Source organism: Petaurus breviceps, unplaced genomic scaffold (assembly GCF_028583685.1).
Source record: "Petaurus breviceps papuanus isolate PSGF00001 unplaced genomic scaffold, PetGlider_PUasm1.0 454, whole genome shotgun sequence".
Taxonomy (NCBI): domain Eukaryota; kingdom Metazoa; phylum Chordata; class Mammalia; order Diprotodontia; family Petauridae; genus Petaurus; species Petaurus breviceps.
Genome location: NW_027186342.1, coordinates 1,616,083 through 1,640,118, shown reverse-complemented (window position 1 = coordinate 1,640,118; position 24,036 = coordinate 1,616,083). Strand labels below are relative to the sequence as shown.

The 24,036-nt window shown below is 43.6% G+C and overlaps 1 protein-coding gene across 5 annotated transcripts in view; it reads right to left on the bottom strand.

Moving 5' to 3' along the window:
- ESPL1 (extra spindle pole bodies like 1, separase) overlaps positions 1-24,036 on the bottom strand; it is a 71,880-nt gene that overhangs the window by 4,798 nt on the left and 43,046 nt on the right. For all 5 annotated transcript variants that reach the window (XM_069101197.1, XM_069101194.1, XM_069101195.1 and 2 more), the window contains 21 exons: positions 19,951-20,144; positions 19,558-19,797; positions 19,157-19,301; positions 18,924-19,062; positions 18,534-18,673; positions 17,930-18,064; positions 17,444-17,563; positions 16,926-17,097; positions 16,460-16,588; positions 16,141-16,297; positions 14,900-15,009; positions 13,320-14,308; positions 11,397-11,733; positions 11,013-11,180; positions 10,537-10,750; positions 10,147-10,334; positions 6,236-6,363; positions 6,006-6,128; positions 4,783-4,938; positions 4,497-4,667; positions 4,268-4,372 (listed from right to left, as the gene is read on the bottom strand). In XM_069101197.1, coding sequence (XP_068957298.1) covers positions 4,268-4,372; positions 4,497-4,667; positions 4,783-4,938; positions 6,006-6,128; positions 6,236-6,363; positions 10,147-10,334; positions 10,537-10,750; positions 11,013-11,180; positions 11,397-11,733; positions 13,320-14,308; positions 14,900-15,009; positions 16,141-16,297; positions 16,460-16,588; positions 16,926-17,097; positions 17,444-17,563; positions 17,930-18,064; positions 18,534-18,673; positions 18,924-19,062; positions 19,157-19,301; positions 19,558-19,797; positions 19,951-20,144 — 4,260 coding nt within the window. The remainder of the gene's footprint in view (positions 1-4,267; positions 4,373-4,496; positions 4,668-4,782; positions 4,939-6,005; positions 6,129-6,235; positions 6,364-10,146; positions 10,335-10,536; positions 10,751-11,012; positions 11,181-11,396; positions 11,734-13,319; positions 14,309-14,899; positions 15,010-16,140; positions 16,298-16,459; positions 16,589-16,925; positions 17,098-17,443; positions 17,564-17,929; positions 18,065-18,533; positions 18,674-18,923; positions 19,063-19,156; positions 19,302-19,557; positions 19,798-19,950; positions 20,145-24,036) is intronic.

Here is a 24,036-nt window from a genome sequence, read left to right as displayed (position 1 = left end):
ACCAGATCCAAACCCCACCTCTGACCCTGAAAACATAGTAACTCTTGCCCTAGGGCAAAACCCTCTACAGTAAAGGCTTGGGATCCTAAAGGAAGGGAGTGGCTAGGACCCTGCCTCAAAATGGGTAGAAAGCAGACTACAAAGACAAAGACTCTGGAGTCCTACTATCCTCAGAGGGAGGAACCAACCTCAGAGCAAGACAATGTGGACTCCACACCCAAAGCTGAAACTTCAACAGGGAATGGGTCCCAAGCACAGAAGGCTCTCCTAGATGAGATCAAAAGGAACTTTGAAAACAAAATGAGAGAGATAGAAGACAAAATGAATAACTCTCTCAAAAGCAAAATAGCAGAATTAGAAAAACATTATAATGAGGAAAACAACTCTCTAAAAAGAAAAGTGTATGATATGGAAAAGGAACTCTAAAAATTAACCAAGGAAAATGATTTGCTAAAAACCAGAATTAACCAAATGGAAACAAATAACTCTATGAGAAACCAAGAATTAGTCAAGCAAAACACCAAGAATGAAAAATTAGAAAAAGAGGTAAAATACCTCAAAGAAAAAATAACTGACCTGGAAAACAGATCCAGGAGAGATAATCTGAGAATCATAGGCCTACCAGAAAATTATGATGAAAAAATGAGCCTGGACAACATTCTCCAAGAGCTTGTTAAGGAAAACTGCCCTGAGATACTAGAACCTGAGGGTAAAATAGAAATCCAGAGAATCCACCGGACACCTGCTGAAAGAGATCCCAAACTGAAAAGTCCTTGAAATGTTGTGGCCAAACTCCAGAACAACCAAATAAAAGAGAAAATACTTCAAACGGCCAGAAAGAAACAATTCAAATATTGAGGGTCCACAGTGAGGATTGCACAGGATTTGGCAGCCTCTACACTGAAAGATTGGAGGCAGTGGAATACAATTTTCTGGAAGGCAAAAGAGCTCGGGTTACAACCAAGGATCACATACCCAGCGAGACTGAGCATATTCTTCCAGGCAAAGAGATGGTCATTCAATGATATAACAGAGTTCCAGACCTTCTTGATAAAAAAGCCAGAACTCAATGGAAAATTCAACCTCCAATTACGAGATGCAACAGTGACTTAGAAAGGTAAACAAGGAGAACACACACACCCTACTATTTGATAAGAGCAAACTGGTTATAGACAAGTAGAGGGTATGACTATAAAATACACAAAATGACAATTTAAACAAATCTTATTAAGGTCTACAAAGGGACTGCAATGGAAGAAAAGGAATGGATGAAGTGGAAAAGGGTAAATTATGCCACACATAGAGGCATAAAAACTGTATAGCAGAGGAAAAAAAAGGGAGGGAGTTGGGAAGCATATGAGCTTTCCCATCATTGGTTCTGGTTCAAGGAGGGAATAACAACCAGTTAAGCATTGGACTTGATGGAGAAGAAACGCAAAAAGTATCATTTTAGAGGGAAAGAGGGGAGGGAGAGGGGCTTCGGTCACTCTTGGTGCAAAGAAGAAATAACATACTGCATTAAGTATAAAAATATCCTACAGGCAGTAGGAGGGGGAAAGGGTTACAAAAGGGGGGTGGGAGTGGTTTGTAGGGAGGGAAGAAGTAAGGGAAAAGGGGAGGAAAAGGGAGGGGGACTGATAATGGAACACTAAGGGAGGCGGTGGTCAAAAGGAAAACTATTAAGGGGGGGAAGGGAGAAGAGAGGGAAAATATGAACATTAACAGGAGCGGAAATAGAATGGAGGGAAAGAAACAGATAACAATCATAACTGTAAATGTGAATGGAATGAACTCTCCCATAAAACAGAGGATAGCAGAATGGATTAGAAATCATAATCCTATAATATGCTATTTACAAGAAACACATCTGAAACAGAGGGATACACATAGGGTAAAGGTAAAAGGCTGGAGTAAAATATATCATGCCTCAGCTAAAGTAAAAAAAAGCAGGAGTAGCAATCCTTATTTCAGATAAAGCAAAAGCAAAAATTGACCTAATTAAAAGAGATAAAGAAGGAAACTATATCCTGTTAAAAGGCACCATGGAGAATGAAGCAATATTATTACTTAACATATATGCACCAAGTGGTGTAGCATCCAGATTCCTAGAGGAGAAGGCAAAGGAATTAGAGGAAGAGATAGCAAAACTATACTAGTGGGAGACCTTAATCTCCCCCTCTCTGCATTTGATAAATCCAACCTCAAAAGAAACAAGAAAGAAATTAAGGAGGTGAACAGGATTTTAGAGAGGATAGGTATGATAGATCTCTGGAGAAAACTGAATGGGGATAAAAAGGAATATACTTTCTTCTCAGCGGTTCATGGCACATACTCAAAAATTGACCATGTTCTAGGGCATAAAAACCTCACAATTCTATGCAATAAGGCAGAAATATTAAATGCATCCTTCTCAGATCATGATGCAATAAAGGGCCAGGGAAAGACAGACCAAAAACTAATTGGAAATTAAACAATTTAATCCTAAAGAATGAGTGGGTCAAACAAGAAATTATAGAAACAATCAGTAATTTCATTCAAGAGAATGATAATAATGAGACAACATACCAAAATTTGTGGGATACATTAAAGGCAGTTCTTAGGGGAAGTTTTATATCCCTGAATGCATACATGGTTAAATTAGAGAAAAGGGAGCTCAACGAATTGGGCATGCAATTTAAAAACCTAGAAAAAGAACAAATTCAAAATCCCCAATTGAATACTAAATTAGAAATATTGAAAACCAAAGGAGAGATTAATAAAACTATTGAATTAATAAATAAAACCAAGAGCTGGTTTTATGAAAAAACCAACAAAATTGATAGACCCTTAGTCAATATGATTAAAAAAAAAAAGAAAGAAGAAAACCAAATTATGAGTATCAAAATTGAAAAGGGTAAATCTACCTCCAAATCAGTCTGAGTCAGTGCTAGAGACCCCACTGGCTTGTCAGGGCATTCATTCTTTTGGGAGTTAAGGAGTCTGTTCAAATGTCATCTTGTAGGCCCTACTTAGGTACAGTGCCTCCCAACTCCAATTTTCACTAGTGACCTTGAACTTTTCCGGCTAGTACTGATCTTGCTTGACAAGGTAAGTATGCAAGTCTAGGTTCCAAGTTTAAGTCTCCATCTGGGTACACCATAATTGCTTCTCATTTCATAGTTCACGAGCAGTTTATAACTGAACACCGTGGGGCCATTACAGAAGCCAAGTCCAGCACTATTAGCCAGATTTCATATGCAATGTGGTTTTCCATAAGGACCCCCTTCTTTATAGGCACTAAGTCAGAGGCCCTAAACAGATTTAGTCAGTCACTGCAGAATCAGAGCTTTCCAATATTCTCCTGTACTGATCTGCCCATACAGCATATAGACAAAGTGAAACCTTGGCTAGTCACCAAACAATTTCTGCAACATTCAATCTTTAGATTTTTACAGGGTCTATTCCCATCATATTAATTTGAGTGATCAGCACCTAGGATTCAGGGTGAAGTTCTTTTCCACAGATTATTTTTTCTACCCCTGTCCAAATCATGTGTTTTTCAGCCTGCAGCATACAGAGGGAAGCCATAAGGTCCTCCCTACCACAAAGCTGGGTTGGCACTATATTGTCAAAATCTTGAGAGAATATGGGACTAACAGAGTTATTGGAGGAGCTCAGGGTTCTCTAATGAGTCATTCAGGGAGTCTAATAAAGAGACCTTATGTAAGGGAATCTAAATGAGAACACAGCAGAAAGGGGAGTAAGTGAGTGAAGAGGAGGTCAGATCCAGATGAATGGGACAGAATGGTGTGTCAAGCAAATGAAGCTCACAGAAGCAGACAAGAAAGAAAATCCAAGGCATAGACAAGGGGGCTTGAAAACAGGACAGGCAGATAGATGGAAGCCCTGAATCTTGGCCAAGGAAGCAGAACTGAGTCAGGCAGCCATTAGAGAGAAAAAACTTAGGGTGTTGCTGACCTTTGCATGGTCTTAGCTGTATTTGGAAGCCCTGATCCCTTAAGGTTCTTAAAGGGATGCTTTTCTGCTAACCCTGACAATTTAAGCCCCCTACTAGATCCCAGCAGCTACAGTTCTATCCAATAACGTTTAGAAACAGTATAGAATCAAACGTCTGGGTAAGATAAACCTTCAGGAAAATACATAAACTCCTCTCTATGTTTACCCTGGTTCTCCTCTCATCCTCAAGCTTCAAGTCTTTTCTCATTTTCCCCCAGCCACATGGCCCCTCCCTTGTCAGGGCTTCCCCCAAATCAGCCTCTGCTCCCACCTCTCTGATAAGTGAGTAGCTGAGCAGGAATCGGAGTGAGGGCATTCGAGTGACAGGCTGTGCCCGAAGGCTGGGAATGTTCTCCCAGGGCAGCTTCTGCAGGTCCTGAAGAGAAGGAAACAGAAGTTACTATTCTGATCTGGATCTTGATGGCAGAAATGAGCCCTCATATGAGAACACAGCCTCACAGATCAAAGCCAACAAGCCTCTTAGTATCCTCAGCTCTCACCTTATCTAACACCAGCACCAGGTGCCCATTGCTCTGCCTGGTCTGGCCTTGCTGACGTTCAACAGCCTCTTGTAGCAACTGCTGGGCTTTCTCTGGCTGGGCCTGGCACAGACCATGGGCTAATGCCTGAACGTCTTGAGGGGAAAGGGTATGGGCAGCACCCAGAACCACCTGCAGGGAAAAGTCAGTTATAATTTCACTTAATGAATTATTGGACTGACCTCTGGATAGATCAGATTCTTCTCCCCTATCTGACTCTTACCAGACTCCTTTCCTCTTAACTCACCTGCAGCAAGGTCGAGTCAGGAGACTTCCAGCCACATTTCCCTAGTGAGTCCTTTAGGGAGGAGGCCTCCTGGGTCAGGTTTGGACTCCCAGTGGATGGGACCAGCATCACCTTCCAACAACCTAGTACATGTTTCTCCAGGGAATTGATGAGGACCTAAATGGGGTGTGGGTGGGGAGAGGAATAACAAATTATACTGCAAGGGTAGAACCTTGGGAACATTTTTGTGATACCTGACTCACATTTCTTCCCTACTAATTGCAATAGATGAGAAAAAAATTTTTTCCTTTTATTATTGCCAGAAGCTTAATAGGAGCGGAGGGGAAAAAAGTCATATGAATATTGAATATGGAGTTGCTTAGTAAATGCAAGCAGTCAGGTATTATTAACAATTCACTGATCTTCAAAGGAAGTCCTTGACAAAAAAAAAAAGAACTGAAAAAGGAGGTGCCCACTGATTGGAAAATGGGTAAATTGTAGTACATGAATGTAATGGAATATTACTGTGCTATCAAAAATGACAAATGTGGAAAATCCAGAAAAGCACTGAAAAATCAAGATGAGCTGATAAAAGTGAAATAAGCAGAGTCAGGAACACCAGCATACACAGAAATTACAATAATGGAAACAACAACTATCACAAAACAACGCAAAGCATGCTGTGAAATTATAAAGAATAAATCTGACCCCAAAGAAGAGAAATGGGAAAATACTTTCCCTGGCCCTTACTCTTTTGCATAAGTGGGGGGGGGGGCCCCCATGGGTATGCAACATTACATAGAACATTATATTTTTTAAATATATTAATCAGTTTTGCCAGATGTTTTCCCCTTTATTCTTCTCTAAAAAAAAAAAGTCTTTGTCCTAGGGGATGGCTTCTCAGGGAATAGCAAGAGAAATACAATTAATATAAAATAAGACATCAACAGGAATCTGTTTCAAACAGATTATGGCACTATCCCACTTGGGAGACCGTGGGGGTCTTAATCGTTAGCTCCATGAAGAGGCTGAGAGATTCAATGATTTGCCCACGGTCACACAGGCACATGCTAGAGCCAAAGTTCAAGTGCAATGCTATCTCTCCTGTACCGTGGTTGCCTGCTGCGACAAGAGGCTCAAGCTGGGGAACATGGATACACCAAGAGAAGACTGAAATACTCTAGGCAGAACCCTGCAGCACAGAGAAGGGCAGTGGGCTCTCTCTCTTGGCCCTGGCCCAGTACCTCCATCCTGTGGTCCAGTTTCAGCCGAGTCGCCCACCACTTGGACTTCTCGGTACAGCTGCTGTTCTCCTTTTGTTCCTTCTGGATCGCATCAAACTCTCCCAAGGCAGAACTGAGAGGCAGCTTTTAAAGACAGAATCATAACATCTCCCATTACCCCTCTCTCCATCAAATAAACGACGTCAAACACCTGCTAGCCATAAGCTCCCATTGTCAGCCCCAGCCCCTACCTTACTCTGGGCGGTGGGTATGTGGATGGTGACAGGGGGAGTATTCTTTTCCAAACGTGTCAGCAGTAATGTATCTCTGATAGTTCTGGACTGGAGACTGACCAAGGTCAGCACACACACTGTCACCCCTAAGAGAGAAACATACACATGCAACTGTAAGTGACTAGAAGACAATTCCCTCTGCTTTCCATTTATGACCCAGCTTGAGTTTTCTCTTCTTCATAAAGGCTTGCCTAGCTTTCCTAAATTGCAGCAACTTTTCCTTCCTCTGAACTTCTACCCAGCTTATGGTTAAGTAGTACAGCCAAGAGAAGGCAGCTAATAAGTCATCTTTTAAGTAACAAATCATCATCTCTCCAATCTGATGATAAACTCAATGACAAAAACTATCTTCTGTAGTTCACCCTTCACAGCACATGGCAGATTCATACCTTGAATAAAGTATACATCCACACGTTGGGAAGAGGAGCAGGAGCAGGGGCAGCCCCAGCAGGCTGACCTCTGCCAGCCAGGGCCTACCACCCACCTAAGGAGGAGCAGGCCCAGGCACCACTGGCTCCCTCTGCAACAAGGCCCTCTAGACAGGGAGTTTCAGGTTACCTCTATAATCTGCAGCCCTCTCCTGGCCATTCTCATCATTCCTGCGACACCCAGGTCATACTCCAACTCCGTTCACTCTCCACTGAACACTGGTCCCCAGCAAACAAACTCCTTCATCCTGGACCTTTTACTCCCACTCTTTTCATCTCCTCAGCTTCAATAAAACAGCCAGCACTCCTCCCCTCCACTTCTCTTCCATGTTTATCATTTCCCAACTGACAAAGAAGTGGCTCTTCTCCTTGCTTGGGCAACCCCTCTACAAGTCACTTCTAGTCTTCCCCAATGACTCATCTGCTCATTCTCTCTTGTTATGTACTGATTCCCTAAAAAATTCAAACAAACTCACGCCTCCTGTGTCATCAAAAAAAGTCCTTCCATAACCCCCGACACCCCCTCAAACTATCCTCCTGTACCCAGTCTCCCTTTGTTAGCCAAACTACTTGAAAAAGCTCTCTGCCTCCCCTTCCCTCCGAACTCATTGAAATCTGCCTTCTAACCTCATCATTCCACTGAAATGGCTCCCTTCAAAGCTGCCAGTGATCTCTTAGTTGACAAGTCTTATGGTCGTTTTTCAGTCTTCCTCCCTCACGACTTGTCTGCTGCATGTGACCCGTGACCACCCTCTCCTCCTGGACATTCTTTCTGTTCTGGGTTTTCACAATGCTCATCTGGCCGGGTTTGCCTCTACCTGTGTGACCACTCCCTTCTCAGTCTCCTTTGCTGATTCACCATCCACATTATGGACCCTAACTGTGGGTTGTCCCAATGTTTTGTCCTAGCCTCTCTGATTTTATACTCTCCTTTGGTAACTTCACCGGTTCCCAGAGATTTAACTGTCACCTTTATGCTGATGGTGGCTGAAAAAGGACTGTCTAGTCCCAGTCTCTGCTCAGAGCTTCTGGCCCACATCACTAATTGCCTACTATTTTTTTTTTTTTTGCCCTTTCGAGGGCAATTGGTGTTAAGTGACTTGCGCAAAGTCACATGGCTAGTAAGTGTGTCAAATGAGACCGAATTTGAACTCAGGTCCTCCTGACTCCACCTAGCCGTCCCCTACTATATATTTCAAACAGGTATCGCGGAGACATCTTAAACTCAACACGTCTGACACTGAACCCAGTATCCTTCTCCCCAATCCCTTCCCCCTTTCAAACTTCCCAGTTTCTTTTGAAGGCACCTTATCCTCCCATTTTCCCTGGCTGGTTACCTCAGTGTTATCTTCAACAACTTCACCCCAGGTGGCCAATCAACTGCCAAATCTTGCTGTTCTACCTCCAAAACATTTCTGGTTACAGATCCATTCTCTCTATTCACATAACTACAACTTCAGTTCTGGCCCTCATCACTTTTCTCTTAGATTGTTTCAACAGTTTCTTATTTTCACTGTCACATCCCTAATCACCTAGCTCTAATGGCTTCCTGCTGTTTTAGCTCTGAAAGCACTCAGTGATTCAGCACCAGCCTGATGATTCCACCTCACTAGACACTCTTGTCGGTGTCAGTCCAACTGGCCTTCTCTTTGATGTTCCTACATGACACTCTCATCTTCTTTCCATGCTTTTGCAATGGCTGTCTAAAATCCTAAATGGAGGGGCAGCTAGGTGGCACAGTGAATAGAGCACCAGCCCTGGAGCTGGGAGGGCCTGAGTTCAAATACAGATCAGACACTTAACATGTACTAGCCATGTGACCTTGGGCAAGTCACTTAACCCCAATTGCCCTGCCTTCCCCCCTCCAAAAGTCAATAAACAAATTAATAAATCCTAAAGGCACTCTCCTTGTCTCTGCCTCACAGCCTGTCTTCCTGTGAAAGCATGCTGCCTTTCCTGAGTTCCCTAACTGCTCGTGCTCTCTTCTCACTCTCCCTTGCACTTAACTACCTTGTATGGATTTGTATTTATTCACCTCTGATTTATGACATACATGTTTCTTTGTGTTTATGTATTTGTGTCCCCTTTTTGATCTCCCACAAGATCTTGTGTAGAAATAGTTTCCCTCTTTGTGTTTATATCCCCAGCACCTAGCAGTGTCTGGCATACAGTAAGCATTTAATAAATCCCTGCTGACTGACTAAACTTCCGAATGAATTTTATTTTTTCTAGATCTCTAAAATAACTTTTGGTAGTCTGATTGGTATGGCACTAAATAAGAAAATCAATTTAGGTAGAATTGTCATTTTTATTTTATTAGCTCAGCCTACCCATGAACAACCAATATTTTCCTAATTATTGAGATCCGACTTTATTTGTGTGAAAAGTGTTTTGTAATTGTGTTCATATAGTTCCTGGGTTTGTCTTGGCAGGTAGACTCTCAAAAATTTTTATTGTCTATAGTTATTTTATATGGATTTCTCTATCTCTTGCTGCTGGGCTTTGTTAGTAACATACGGAAATGTCAATGATTTATGTGGGTCTACTTTATATCCTGCAACTTTGCTAAAGTTGTTCATTATTTCAAGTAGTTTTTTAGTTGATTCTCTAGGATTCTCTAAGTATACCATATCATCTGCAAACAGTGATAGTTTTGTTTCCTCATTGCCTATTCTAATTCCTTCCCTTTCTTTTTCTTTTTATTGCCAGAGCTACCATTTCTAGTACAATACTGAATAACAGTGGTGATAACGGACATTCCTGTTTCACCCCTGATCTTACTGAGAAAGCTTCTAGCTTATTCCCATTACATATAATGCTTGCTGATGGTTTTGGATAGATGTTACTTATTTTAAGGGAGAACTCCATGGATTCCTATGCTCTCTAGTGTTTTTTATAGGAATAGATGCTGTATTTTGTCAAAAGCTTTTTCCACATCTACTGAGATCATATGATCTCTGTTAATTTTGTTACTGATATGATCTGATTGACTAAACTTCACAGTGTGGGATACAGAACACTCAAGTCAGTTGGATTAACTATCTCAAGTTTCTAGAATGGCTAAAAAATTTAGGGAAGGATTTCCTAACCATAAGTTGTGTATATTTGGCAGAAGGTATAGAATGGCAAACCAAGGGAAAAAAAAAATCACACATCATTCCATTAGTCTTTGTGATCTGTTTTCCTAGGAAACTTAAAATCAAGACATACACAAAAGATTAGTTAACATCCAGAGGAATGGAGAAAATGCTCTCTATTTTCTGAGTGGCCCTGAAAGATGCATCCTTATTCCTAACCCTATCTGGCGGCCATGGCCACCAACTTCCACCTCTCACAAAACAAAGAGTCCCTAGTAGTGGCCAAGGCCTCAAACTCTAGCTTCTCAGTAACACAGTAAGGGACAGAAGAGTTCCATTCCAACCATGCCACTCCCAATCATACCACTCGGCATCTGAGCCAGCAGTTCTTGGAAACTCTGCTTCTCAGGCTGAGGGAAGCAGCCGGGCCTTGGAGTCCTGAATGAAAAGAGGTGCTGCAGGCGGGTGAAGGGGACACCTTTGGGCTCCTCCTGGAGATTCAGCCTCTGTAGCTGCTCAGTCACATCTAGTGCTTGCTGCTTCTGTGCTTTGCTGGGAGTGACACAGGCCAGGAAGAAAGGTGGGAGGAAAGGAGGTTAAACCAGCTCCCAACTTTACTTCCCTCAAAGAGAATGGCCAATGTCAGACCTAGACTTCCCAAATGCAGAAGGCCTAGTCCCAAGGGAAGCAAAATGGGATCAGCAAGAGCCCATCTCAAAAAGAGCCCAGAAAGGGTCAAGAGAGTGTTACTTACTAGAGCTGTCGGTGAAGGGTGGTGAGTAACTGGTGTCGAGGGGTGATGGAGACCGACTCGGTGACAAAAAAGGCAGTGGCATGGGGATCCCGGTGACCCAGGCACAAAGCCAGGAGATGGCACACCTGAGCGTAGAGCCCACTTGGGGGGCAGTGGCTGACACAGCGGAAGGCAATGCTTAGGGAGTCATAGACGGAGTCAAGGGTAGAGAGGCCTAGGATGGGGGCAAATCACTTTCTATTGGTGAATTCCCCACTTTTTGACTGACCTAAGCACCCCTTCTCCTGCAATCAAGCCCCCATCCTGAGTCTGGAAAGGGAATGTGAAGATAGAAGCTCTGCATCCTGCCCACCTTCATAGGTTCTCACTCTCCATGAGGCTTATAAACTTATCTGGGAACTTCGATGAGAGAAGTGTCATGAGACCCATACACTTTCACCCCAGCTACTAAAGGCCTTCGGGGATCTTTCACTCACCAAAGGCTGCAGGGGCAGAGGCAAGCCTGGAACGCATGCCCTGGTATTGACTGCTTTCCCTCTTCTCTGGAGTCAAGAAAAGTGGGACTTCCTTTTCAGCATCTCGTCTTACCACTTCACACTCTCCCTCAGGTGTATCATGCCACGCTGGCACCAACTTTTGACCACCTAGTTGGAGACAGAGTCCTGTAATATCTCACTTCTGGTCTCTACCCACCCTCCTACCTTGGCACAGTGGCCTCACTTTTCTCCCCTGTTGTCCCCAACTACCACTCCTACAGCCAAACATGATCTGGAATTCCCCTCTACAGAAAAATCTCCAGTGCTGACTGTTTAGACACCCTCAGCAGTGTAGGGCTCCCTCCGTCACATCTGAGGCCACACCTTCCTCCTCAGAATCCTGAAGAATCTCAAAGCTCACATCCAGCTTATCAGTCACTTGTTCTTTAGGAATGGTCCGCATGAGCTCCATGTCCAGCTTGGTCTGACGTCGACGGGCTCTCTGAGGGATGCACTTCTCTACCACTTCCTTTCTGCTATGGCGGGTTTGGCTGCCAGAGGTGAGCTGACCCTTGGAGCTACCTGAGACATCTTCAGTATCCGTCTTTAGTCTTGAGGCCCTACAACCCCGGCCCCTGCCTCGAGAGGTAGCTCCTTGTCTCCTGGGCTTTTCAATGAGTCCCTCAGGGGGAATGGAGTCTTCATCGTCACTAAAGTTAACCTACAGATGGGAAAAATAGGAAAGACAGAAAAATATCAAGAAGCGTGAGCCAGGGGTGGCTAGGTGGCGCAGTGAGTAAAGCGCTGGCCCAGAGTCAGGAAGACCTGAGTTCGGTTCCGGCCTCAGACACTTAACACACACAAAAAAGTAGCCATGTAACCTTGGTTACTTAACCCCAATTGCCCTCCAAAAGGGAAAAAAAAAAGAAGCCTGAGCAACATGTTATGGAGTAACAAGGGCTGTAATGGAGATTTGTAAAACTCAAGAATTCCAGGATTGTTCCTCTACACACACAACCACCTGATCTGTATCTGGTGGTCCCAAAAGCTGTCAAGGGACATTTACTTTTGGTAGGGAAAGGAAGGTAGCACAGTGGATAGAGTGCCGGGTCAGGAGTCAGGAAGACTCATCCTCTTGAGTTCAAATCTGGCCTCAGATACTGTGATAGTAATGGAATATAAAGATTCCCCTGTTTTGGCTTGGTTTTCAATTCCTGGGGAGACAAGGCTTAGCAAGGCCACAAGAAACATTGCCAGTTCCTTCATTAATTCATCCTCTGTCTGTAGAACAGTCCTAGAACCCCTGAAAACATTAGCAAAACCCTCTCCCAGGATTTCTATAAACATACAACAAGAAAATCCTTCTTCAGGGCTTCTGAACCAACAGAAAGGTTCCCAGACCCCTGCAACAACAGCACTGTCCTTCACCAGTGGACAGTATTCACTCTGTCTGCAGGACAGTCTCCAGACCCCTGTAACAACAGCACTGTCCTTCACCAGTGGACAGTATTCACTCTCTGTCTGCAGGACGGTCTCAGTAGCTCTGAACCAACAGCCAGGTTCCAGGACTTCTTCAAGAGCAGGACTGTCTTTCACCAGTGGACAAATCTGGCAAAACAACATCAAAACAGACAGACAAAGTACCAGCAAAACAGCCATGTCTCTTCAATCCTTGGCAGCTCAGGGGGCAGGTCTCAAAAGTCCAGGGCGATTCAAAGTGGCCCCCAGTAATTCTCTCAGTCTCTCTCTGCTCCATGAGGTGCTGCTTCCAAAAAGTTCTTCTGCCTCTCTCTTGTCTCTCCAAATCTACGTCACCAGCTCCTCCCAGTTCATGTCTCTCTTTTCAAGTCAACAAGTCCATCCCACAGGTGGGATTAACAAGCTCTGGGTTTTAACACAATCAATTTGAAAACCAAGCCAATACAGGGGAATCTTTATATTCCATTACTATCACAGATACTTACTAGCTGTGTGATCCTGCACAAGTCACTTAACCCTGTCTGCCTCGGTTTCCTCTTCTATAAAATGAACTGGAGAAGGAATGGTAAACCACTCCAGTATCTTTGCCAAAAAAATTGCAAATGGGGTCATGAAAAGTTGGACACAACTGAAAACGGCTGAGCAACAAACAATAAAGGAAAGACTAAAGACAGCAGTATGGTTAATACCAGGAGAATTTCCTCTGGAATACTCATGGCAAATTTTAAGTTCCTTAAGGTTAGTAACTGTGTTTTATGATGTACTCTACACGCAATAAACACTCAACTAATAACACCCCAAACCCTTAATTTAGTTCCTCTACTTTACCTTGAGACGAGTCTGGGCCCGACATCTCACCCTAGGTGCTTTGGCTAAATCTCGCTTGCTCTTTGTAGAAAGTTCCTCATCAAACACAGTGAAGGGCGCATGGGGTCCAGTTTGCCCTGGCTGCTTTGGGGTATAAGATCTCCCCGTCGGCTGTAGGGCAGTGGAAGGCCTCTCACCCTGATCCTCTAGGGAGGTATTATGGAGGGACAGGTCATCAGACGCTATCTGCTTGCCCTTTTCTCCTGTAAGCTTTTGGCTCTGACTTTTAGAAGACTTTGAAGTCTGGGATGACCTCGTCACCGGAGGCTGCCAGGTCCAAGTATTCGCAAAGAGCTGAGAGGTACAACAGCTGAGATTGTGTATTGATGCCAGGGCCTTTGCCACAAGTAGGCTGGCATGCCAGGGGTTCAGGTGGGGAGTCCTAGAAGCAACCAAACTCAGCCCAGCCTCTAAGATCCCCCATAGGCCCTTGTCTGGTGGATGGTTTATGCCTTCCAGAGCCAGCTGAGCGTAAGTCTGAGCAATGAGGTCCTCTAGGAACCTTGGGGCGGATGACAGGGGGGCATCTTGGCTCAGAGTAGCCCGCAAAACCTGTGCCAGACGGTCTGTGGCCCCTGGGCATCTCCTGAGCACAGACTGTAACAAGTCCAGGCCCTTCGCCTGATGACCTGAGGAGAGTTCTACCCCAGCAGAGGCCAGTACCCACCGGAGGCAGACAGTTAAAAGAGCGGGATCAGTACAGAGTATACAACTGCAGGTCGGCAAGTGGGAGAGGAAGGCAGGGCAAAGCTGAGGCTTGGTTTTCAGAACTGGGGAGGACACCAAAGGGCCAGAGTCCTTCTCCACAGTGGCCATCATCTGCAGAGCAGGGCCCTTCAGAAAGGGCTCTTCTTCAGGGAGCTCTGAACAGGGCAGTGCTCCAGTCTGTTGTCCTTTCTGGGGATGGATCTTTTTCACATTATCTGGCAGCTGGGCTATCCCTTCAAACTCTGGAGAGATAAAGAAGCTAAGTCAGGCACAAGCTGGACTAGATAACTTCTAAAATCCCATCAAACATGAAATGGGACAGCTAGGTGGTGCAGTGAATAGAGCACCAATCCTGGAGTCAGGAGGATCCTGGAGTCAGGAGGACCAAATCCAGCCTCAGACACTCACTTAACACAAAAACTAGCCATGTGACCTTGGGCAAGTCACTTAACCCCAAATGCCCTCCAAAACAGAAAAAACAAACAAATATGAAATCACTGAATCAATCAAAGGGCAAGAGGATTATCTTAAAGGGTCATCCTCCTATCCCAAAACAGTACTAAACCAACCCAGATATCAGCTCTGAAGGTCAAGCCCTCTGGGGGGAATCCACTTTTTCCCTCAGTCTCCGATTCTTGTATTTAACTACTACAGTAATAAAGTTGTTCCTTATTTCTAATCTCAATTCTTTCTGTGCTATAAAGAAGGCTGTCACTTGAAAATTTGCTTTGAAGTTCAGGGATAAATCTTCTGCTCAGAAAAGACTTAGTTTGTGCTACTCCACCCATATTAAGCCTTCTCATTATGCTCTGCAACTTATGTCAGTCACTCACCTGTCCCAGACTGAAGCAGGAACAGCACCTGCTCAAGATCTGACCGGCAGAGGTCAAGGTCATTTCGGGCTAGTTCTAGCTCTCCCTTTAGCACCAGGAACAAGGCACACCTTTTTTTGGAAGAAGAGAGAGGGGCACAAGGAAAAAAAAACCCATCAGTAGGCTTTCCCTTTGATTCCTACTGGCCCTCTCCTATGGCTTCCATATCTTCTAGTCACTTTCAACAAGAGTTCACAAGCTGATCCAGCCATTGTGGAGAGCAATCTGGAACTATGAGACTCTTTGGGCCAAGCAATGCCGCTTCTAGGGCTCTATCCCAAAGAACTCATATAAATAGGAAAAGGACCCTCAACTACAAAAACATTTATAGCAGCTCTTTTTCTGGCGGCAAAGAATTGGAAATTGAGGGGATGGTCATCAAATGGGGAACGGCTGAATGAGTTGTGGCATATGAATGTAATGGAATACTGTTGTGCTGTAAGAAATGATGAACAGGCGGACTTCAGAAAAACCTGGAAAGACTCATATGAACTGATGCTGAGTGAAGTGAGCAGAACCAGGAGAAGAACATTGTGCACAGTAACAGTCACAGTCTTCGATGACTGACTTTGATAGATTTAGCCCTTCTCAGCAATGCAAAGACCTAAAACAATTCCGAGGGACTTATGATGGAAAATGCCATCCACATCCAGAGAAAGAACTATGGAGTCTGAATGCAGAGGGAAGCAGACTATTTTCTTTTTTGTTTTTTTTTTCTCGTGGTTTCTCCCATTTCTTATAATTCTTCTATACAACATGACTAATGTGAAAAATATGTTTAATAAGAATGTATATGTTGAGTCTATATCAGATTGCAGGCCATCTTGGGGATAAAGGAGGAGAGGGAGGGGGAGAAAATTTACAATTTATCAAAGTGAATGTTGAAAACTAAAAATAAAAAATTAAATTAAAAAAAACAACTCCCAAGTACTGAGTAGGACAGTTCAGTTGAACATCTCCTGAGAAATCTCCCTTCTTCCCCATTCCTCCCCACCAATATCTAAGAGTAAATGTAGCTCAGAAGTGAAGAAACTGAAAGCTACATTGTGGGCATTAAGTGGTATACAGGACTGAACATTTGGAACCTAGTTCTGGAAAAATTCCCAAGTGCTAACATATTGGCTTCTAAGGAATACTTAGGAATCATGCCTTCCTTCCTTCCTTCCCGCCCTTTCCCTACCACCTGCCTCCCCTGTACTCACTGGCGTAAACATTGCAACTTCAGCGTGAGTCTCAAAGCCTCCAGGCAGAAGGCCCTGGCTTCACTTACAGTGCCCAAACGTCCCAACAAGATGACCAGCTTCTCAGAGCAGCCCAGAACCTCTGCAAGAACTTGCCACTTCTGTATGAGGTTTTCACCTATACCAAGGGTAGGAAGACACTGCCATATCCCAACTCTAGGTTAGACACCCCCAAGACAAAAACAGGCATGTCCTTTATCTAGTCCCTGTATTCTGAATTTCAGAGGAACATCCTCCCCCTAGAACTTATTGGACAAATCTGAGAAAGGAAAGGACCTACCATACTCAAGAAAGACAGTTTCCACAGCAGCCCGCTGAACAGAGAGCAGGTCTCTGCCCATCAGAAGGATGATAATACTTCGGAGGAGCTTGTGGGATTCAAGGAGAGCTATCTCAGAGGTCTGCCAGCCTGTGTTTAGAAAGAAGGAAGGAGAAAAAGAAAAGGATTATGGACAGAACTTCCCCAAGTTCAGAATAAGTAAAAAAAAAAATCTCCTTAGCATTTCTAGGGAGTGTAGGAAGGGTGGCTGCTTTTAGCTATGGAGAGAGTGGATCCTAGATAGCTCCAGACTCATAGATCTAAATCAGCCAAGAGAACTAAGATGAGCCAGAGACAGGGTTGGTGGTTTGGGAACTAGCCACTTGAATGAACAGGTTCCCTTGAATTGTGCATGGAAAGAATCTCCCCGAAGTGCCTCTGGTAATTGGGAGTGCCCTTGCTCTCTTTCCCCCACATATGCATGTACCTTGAGTATAAAGTTGCTCCCATTGCTGGACAGAAAGACTGCTTGAGGGGAGACTAAGATAGACAGCCACTAGCTGCAAGGCCTGGACCCGAAGCAAGTACCAGGCTTTAGAAGGTTTTTGAAGGGCTGAATCCCGCAACACAGACAGCAGCAAAGAGAGGCCTTCAGCTACCTGGTTAAGGGTAATACAGAAAAACATACATGTGAATACTGGGGAGAGCTGCCATCAAGAAATAGCCAATATTATTTCGACTTCCATCCTCTCAGAGGGGATATAGCCTTCTAAGAAATGGAGGCTGAGAGATAAGTAACTGGGTCATATGGCTGGTAGAACCAATACTTAGAGCCCATGTGTTCTCACCTAAGTCCAAGTGGTCTTGGGTTGCCTTTCCTCTTCAAGGAGAAAAGGCTGGAACCAGCCCTTCCAAGTTAGTCACCTCTCTATCCCCACGCAGGAGGACCTTACAATCCAGACAAGTCTAAAGACCCCTTTACCAAAAAGAGAAGTGATAAGGCACCTTCTTATGGATGCAGTAAAGTTGACTTCGAAGTAAGGCACAGGTTTGGGTGAGGAGAAGGTACCCATCGCTGTTGTGATCACTGAGCTGCAGGCTGGACTCTGCCTCCTCCAAATGTCGCTAGAGGCACAATGTAAGAATTGGTTGGCAGTATAAGGAAAAGCCACAAATGGCTAAGCTAAAATATTATTAAGTCAAATGTCACTCATTAAAGCAATTATAAAAGCAAAGTACAGACATAATCCAGCTAAAAGGTTATAGGTCACAAGTTTTAAAAAAAAAGTAGTTTTAAAGACTTCTCTTCCCACTGCTTCTACCCATTCTACAAACTCCTTATAGCCTATCTCTGCTGTGTATCATGAGAGGTAAAAAGGAGATCTATGGGGAGGTAGATGACCCCTGTTCCATTTTCTGTCTGGAAAGAGATATAAAGTGTTAGAGTTGTTCTCTCCCACAGGGACCAGGCAAGGGTGGCCCATCACTCACCTCGGCATAGCTGGGGCACTCCAGCGTGAGAAGGATGCGGGTGATATGGCAAGAGGCACTGGCTGCTCTTATGTAGTCCTTAACATTTTCTGAGAGCGTACGTAGCAACAAGTGGGTCTCTAGAGCCTGTAGGGGCTAAGAATCCAGGAATGGTTCAACCAAGAATACCAAAGGTACCCAACTCCTTCCCTAACCTTTACCAATCTGTTCCCCGAAGTCCCTTATGGTCTGAGCCCAGGGCCAGGCTGAGATCCTGTTCTACAAAAGGCAGTTCTCTGACTTCTAAACCAACAACAAAAAAGTACTAAGAAGTATAATACCAAACATTGTACTTCTCAGGATTTCCAATGGAGATCCCAGATCAGAAGATAATCTGGAATGTGAGAGAATCAAAGAGACCACAAGTCTCTCTGACCTTCTACGTTTGATCCTAGGATGGCTGGGAAGCTACACCCAGAAGAGCCACACAAGTTCCTTTGGGCCAGAGGGATTCACTCAAAATAGTTCTTTATCAACACCTATGGGCCAGGCCCATTGTGGTAGGTGTGGTAAAAAAAGCTCTGCAAAGATGACAAAGTATCACAAATCCCTTCCACTTCACTACCTTGGCCATCAGTTGGCAGAGGGCAGCCAGGATCTGGAGGGAGGCAGTGGTCTGTTGTAGACATCTCACGGTGGGCACCTGTCCCTTTGTTAGCATCTCTTTCCAAAGCGCCAGTGCCTGATCTAAGCACTTAGAACGAGCTGAAAATCAGAGGAAATGACATTAAGGTCTGCCTCAAAACATGATAGATGTGGACTCTAAGGAGAGGAAAACTATAAAAAATAACCACCTTTCCCCATGCAGACCAACCCACACCCACCTCAGCTGCGTTCTACTCTTAACATGTAATTAAGTGATCCCATCTCACCCTGAACTTTAGCCAGCAAGACCTCAGCTCCCTAGAAAAGCAATGCATTCTCCCCCAGCTTCCCATGCTTCTAACGCCCTCACCAGTATCCACAGCCAAATTGAAGGCAATGCTACTGTAAAGAAAACGGTCATCCTGTATTTTATTGTCATAGTTCAGGTCATTGGTTTCTAGTTCTATCAAGTTGGGCTGCAACTTCATCCTCAAGTCCTGCTCGATGCCCTGAGGGATAGAAAAACAGGGTCTGATCTGGGCCTGGTCTAAGGAGTGAGGGAGGCAGCCCATCTCGACTCACCCCAGGACCAGACCTACTCACTTTCTGCATTTTGGCCTCCAGGGTACAGATATAGAGCCACAGCAAAGCCTGGGCTTTATCATCCAAAAACTGGTCTGTAGCCTGGCACTCAGGCTGCACAGATTCGAGCAGCTTCAGGGCCTCCTGTACAGCATCCAAAGCTGAGCTGTTCGAAGACGGGGAAATGAGACACGTTATTGGGACCATGAGACTATTCAGGAAGAGCCTGTAGTGAACAGTCCTGGGAAGTTATCCACTGGGGAACCTTCCACAGGTTAAATATGCAGCTTAAATATGCCAAATGGGGCTCAAATTGAATAGAACCCAGGCCCTGATTATCTGGGGACAGAGAAGAGCTAAAAGGCATGGAATAAAGGCCAGCCCATCCCCCAAGAACCCCCAGCCTGATCCTTTAAGCTCACCAGTTGGCATGTTGGGAAAAGTCATAGTAGCACAGCACTTGGGCAAGCTCTATCAGGTATGTAGCCCGTGCCCAGTTCCCGGCTGGCGTCTCTTCTGTGCTCAGCTCCAGCAAGTCACAAATAACATTGAAGCGCTCTTGTCCGGTGTCAGCCCGAATGGCCTTATATCCTCGAAGCTCTTCTACCAGCAAGGGTGTCAGGATCTCTGAGCTCCAACCAGTGAGGCTGTCCCGGAGGGTCCTAAGGGAGAAGTGGTTAGGGCCAGACTCTCCCTCGCTGGAGGGAACTGGCATCCTTTTGCATTTTGCATTGGGCATAATTTAATCTTTCATAGGCATAATGATGACAAAAACACCCCAGAGATAGTTTCTCCTTATCCTAATCCCTACTCACCTCAGCTGCAGTTCCTTTTCACCAGCCCTGGCAGCATCCATCTTGACACGGACCCAGAAGCTGATGGGCTCTGCCATTTGCTCAATGGTACAGGGCTGCAGGGCCGTCAGCCACAGAGCCACCATCTTGCAGCCCTGGGCAGGCTGGCCTAGCTTCCTCAGGCTCTCTACATGTAACCGGAAGCACTTGTGTAGCTGTCACCAGTTAAAAAGTAAGGAAGACAGAAAAGACATTATTAAAGAGGCATGCATGTCCCCAACTCACTTCAGAAGAACTCAAGGACTAACTTCAAACCATTAACAAAAACCTTTGGAAAAACTGCTCCAAATCACTAATCATAAGAGAAATGCAAACCAATACAAGTCTTGGGTTTCTCTTCCCAGCTAGAATTTTAACGAAGATGACAAAAGAAGGGACTAGCTGATATTGAAAGAAAACATTCTGAAAAATAATTCAGAATTAGACTTTTTTTAGCTGATATAGCCATACCCTTTTGACCTAAAGATTCTACCACTAGGCTTATGCCCCAAGTCAAGAAGAGAAGATATATATATGTTTAGTCAAAAAGAAAGGCACTCTCTCTCTCCATATATATATATATGTGCATATATATGTATGTACACACACTCATATGACAGATAACTAGACAGACATGTAATGTTAATGGGATATAAAATCTTCCCTGCCCATTAAGGGAAGCTTACTTAGGAGAGGCTTGTCTGCTGGGGGTGGCTAGGTGGCGAAGTGAATACAGCACCAGCCCTAGAATGAGGAGGATCAGAGTTCAAATCTGTCCTCAGACACTTAACACATAAACTAGCCGTGTGACCTTGGGCAAGTCACTTTAACCCCAATTGCCCTGCCTTCCTCCCTCCAAAAGGCAAAAAAAAAAAAAAAAGAGATGCATGTAGGAAGGCTTTAGCACTTTTTGTTAATTTCTAATTAGGCACTGAGTTAGGAGGGTTGTGATGCCCTTTGGCTCTAAAAAGGGTATATATACTCTTAGGTTAGTATTTTGCTTTGGGGCTCACTCATTGGAAGTGTTTTTTTTTTTTTAAGCAATTGGGGTTAAGTAACTTGCTCAAGGTTACAAGGCCAGTTATTTCTGGGTGTGGTGCTAAGTATCTGAGCCCAGATTCGATCCCCCAGGTCATCCTGACACTGGGGTCCGGTGCTCTTACTCAGTGAGCCACCTGGCCTCCCCAAGAGTGTTCTTGCAATCTGACCAGATGAGACTCTGGGTAGCCATTAAGGAGCCCCCTGACTTTGAAAAACCCAGATGTTGGTGCTTCTCTCTCTGGTAACTACATATCTATTTCCTTGGTCAGACAGTTGAATCTATCTGTTGATCTGTGCTAATTTCTCAGACAGTTAGAAGCCCCATCTGTTGGTCTTTATTTCTCTGCTTGTATTTTTTCTGTATTTCTTTGTTTGGATTTTCTCTAAAGTTCAGGGTGCTGATTTTTCCCTTGAACTAATGAATATCATGAAAAAAAAAAACTGTTCTCCCCTTGAACAACTATCTTTCCTAGTAAAGCAGATCTAAGAACCTGTGCTAGCAACCATCCTGGGTGTGCCAGTGTGGTTGCTGCTACAAGACACTGCAGCCCCTGTGTGGCAAATAGGGATAAAACACCCAAAGGTTGAGAAACAGATAAACAAAGGTACATTAACATACTAGAATACCAAGAATATACATAGCATAAAGCATGGGAAGACTTATCTGAACTGATTCAGTGAAGTAAATAGAACCAGGAAAATAATATGCACAAAGTCAATGTAAACAAAAAGAACATAGGTTTTGCTAGAAACTGCCTCTCCTGGTCCCCACTACTCTTCTTTCAAAATTTTTATTTTAAGATTCTTTTTCCATCTGGCAAATTTGGCTCTTTAAGGCATTCTTCTCCTCACTGCCTTTTTGAGCCTCTTTGGCCATTTGAGTCAGTCTATTTTTTAAGGTGTTATTTTCCTCAGTTGGGCTGTTGACTCTCATTTCATAATTTTCTTGCATCGTTCTCATTTCTCTTCCCAATTTTTCCTCCACTTCTCTTATTTGCTTTTTATTTGCTAAATAAACAAATACATGAATGAATGAGTAAATAAATAAATAAGGTATAATAAATCTTAACTGCTTCTTAAAAAAAAAAAAACCCATCTTATTCACCTTGCAGAAAAGAGGTGAGGAAATGAAGGTGCCAAATGAGAAGTTCATTCAGGCACAGCTAATATATTTAGCTGTTTTGCTTTACTATATATGTTATGAAGGAGGGCTTCTATTTAGCTGAGAAGCAGTGGGAAAAGGGTGAGTGGGACAGTGTTAGATTAAAAAAAAAAGAAAGGACATCAATTAAACATTTTTAAAATACACAAGAAAAAGTTCATAAGAGGACACAAACAAATGGGGAAATTTTAGAACTCCCTTGATTAAATTTAATATGCACTTTTAAAAAAACTGTATGTAACAAGAGCTCAAACTTTTATATAATCACTTTCATCCTACTTTGTATACTGATATATTTGTTTGTTGACTACCATTAAGTTTATAAATAAAAAAACTAAAACAAAAAAGCTCCAGTAGATAATGGTCTTAGATAACAGACACTGAAACATAATTCCTTTCTCAGTAGAGAGACAGAGGATTCCTAGGAGAGAATGTTACCTATAAACTTGGTCACTGCATTAGTCATTTTTGCTTAATAGTATTTTTTTTATATGAAGGAAGACCCAATGCAGAAATGACCGTGATGGCATCAATAAAATTTTGTTTTTTTCTAACTCAGTTTTAAAAATATCATTAAATCATTTCAAAAAGAGACCCACCAATGCACTGTTGGTAGAGTTATGAATTGGTCCAAATATTTTGGAAAGCAATGTGGTATTATGCTAGAAAAGTGATTAAAACGCTCACTCCCTTTGACACAGAGATTCCACTGCTAGGCATATGCTCCAAGGATGGCAGATTCTACATCACTAACTGGAGCATGGCTAAGTCTATTTTGGTGCATGAATGTAATGGAGTATGACTGTGCCATAAGAAACATTACCTAGGAGGAATACAGAAAAAGCACAGCAAAACAAGCTAAACTGACAGAGAGAGGAGCAGAGCCAGGAAAACAATATGCATAATAACAACTGTGTAAATGAAAGAAAAAAAACGAACTCTTAATTATGTAATGACCAATTTTGTCATCTAAGAGAAATGTGAACCTGAATCCTCCCTTCCTTGTAGATGGGGAAGGTTATAGTTGTGGAGCAACTGTATACATGATGAGATTCAGGTGAGTTGCTGAATATTTGGAAATGAAGGTGATTAAAAACAAAAGGTATCAATAAAAATAAAAAACTAGAGAGTGGAGGCACAGACAAGGTGATGGAGAAAAGGCAGGAAATTTCCTGAGCTCCCCCAAGTTTCCCCCAAACTTTAAACCATGCTTTAAAACAAATTCTGGAGTGGCAGAACCCACATAAGGATGGGGTAAAACAATTTTCCAGCCCCAGATAACTTAGAAGGACTGCAGGAAAGGTCTGTCTCACTCAGGTAAAAGGGGAGCACAGTCCAGCTCAGGTAGTGTCCAGAAAGCTCTCGCCCCCAACACAGCTCAGCAACCAAGGCAGCTGTGGGAGCAGCAGGCCAGTCACAGGGCCTGGAGGCCTGGGGCCCCAGGGCAGCAGATGAGCCGCCAGGCCCAGAGACCCTGGTGCAGCAGTCTCCCTAGCCCAAGAAACTTGGGACAGTACTCCCTCTGCCCCCTGTACCCTAAGAGCAGAACAACTTTAAAAGTCACAAAAAGACTGAAAAATGAGAAAAAACAAACAAACCCTTACCACAGAAAGCTGTTATTGTGACAGGGAAGATGAAAAATACAAAATCAGAAGAGGACAGCAATGTCAAAATACCCACATATGAAGTCTCAAAAAAGATATGGACTGGTCTCAGACAAGAATAAGTCCTGGAAGAGTTCAAGAAGAACTTCAAAAATCAAGTGAGAGAGGTGTAAGAAAAATTGGGAAAAGAAATGAGAATTATACAAAAAAATCATAAAAAAAGATTCAACAGCTTGGTAAAGGAAGCACAAAAAAAGAATG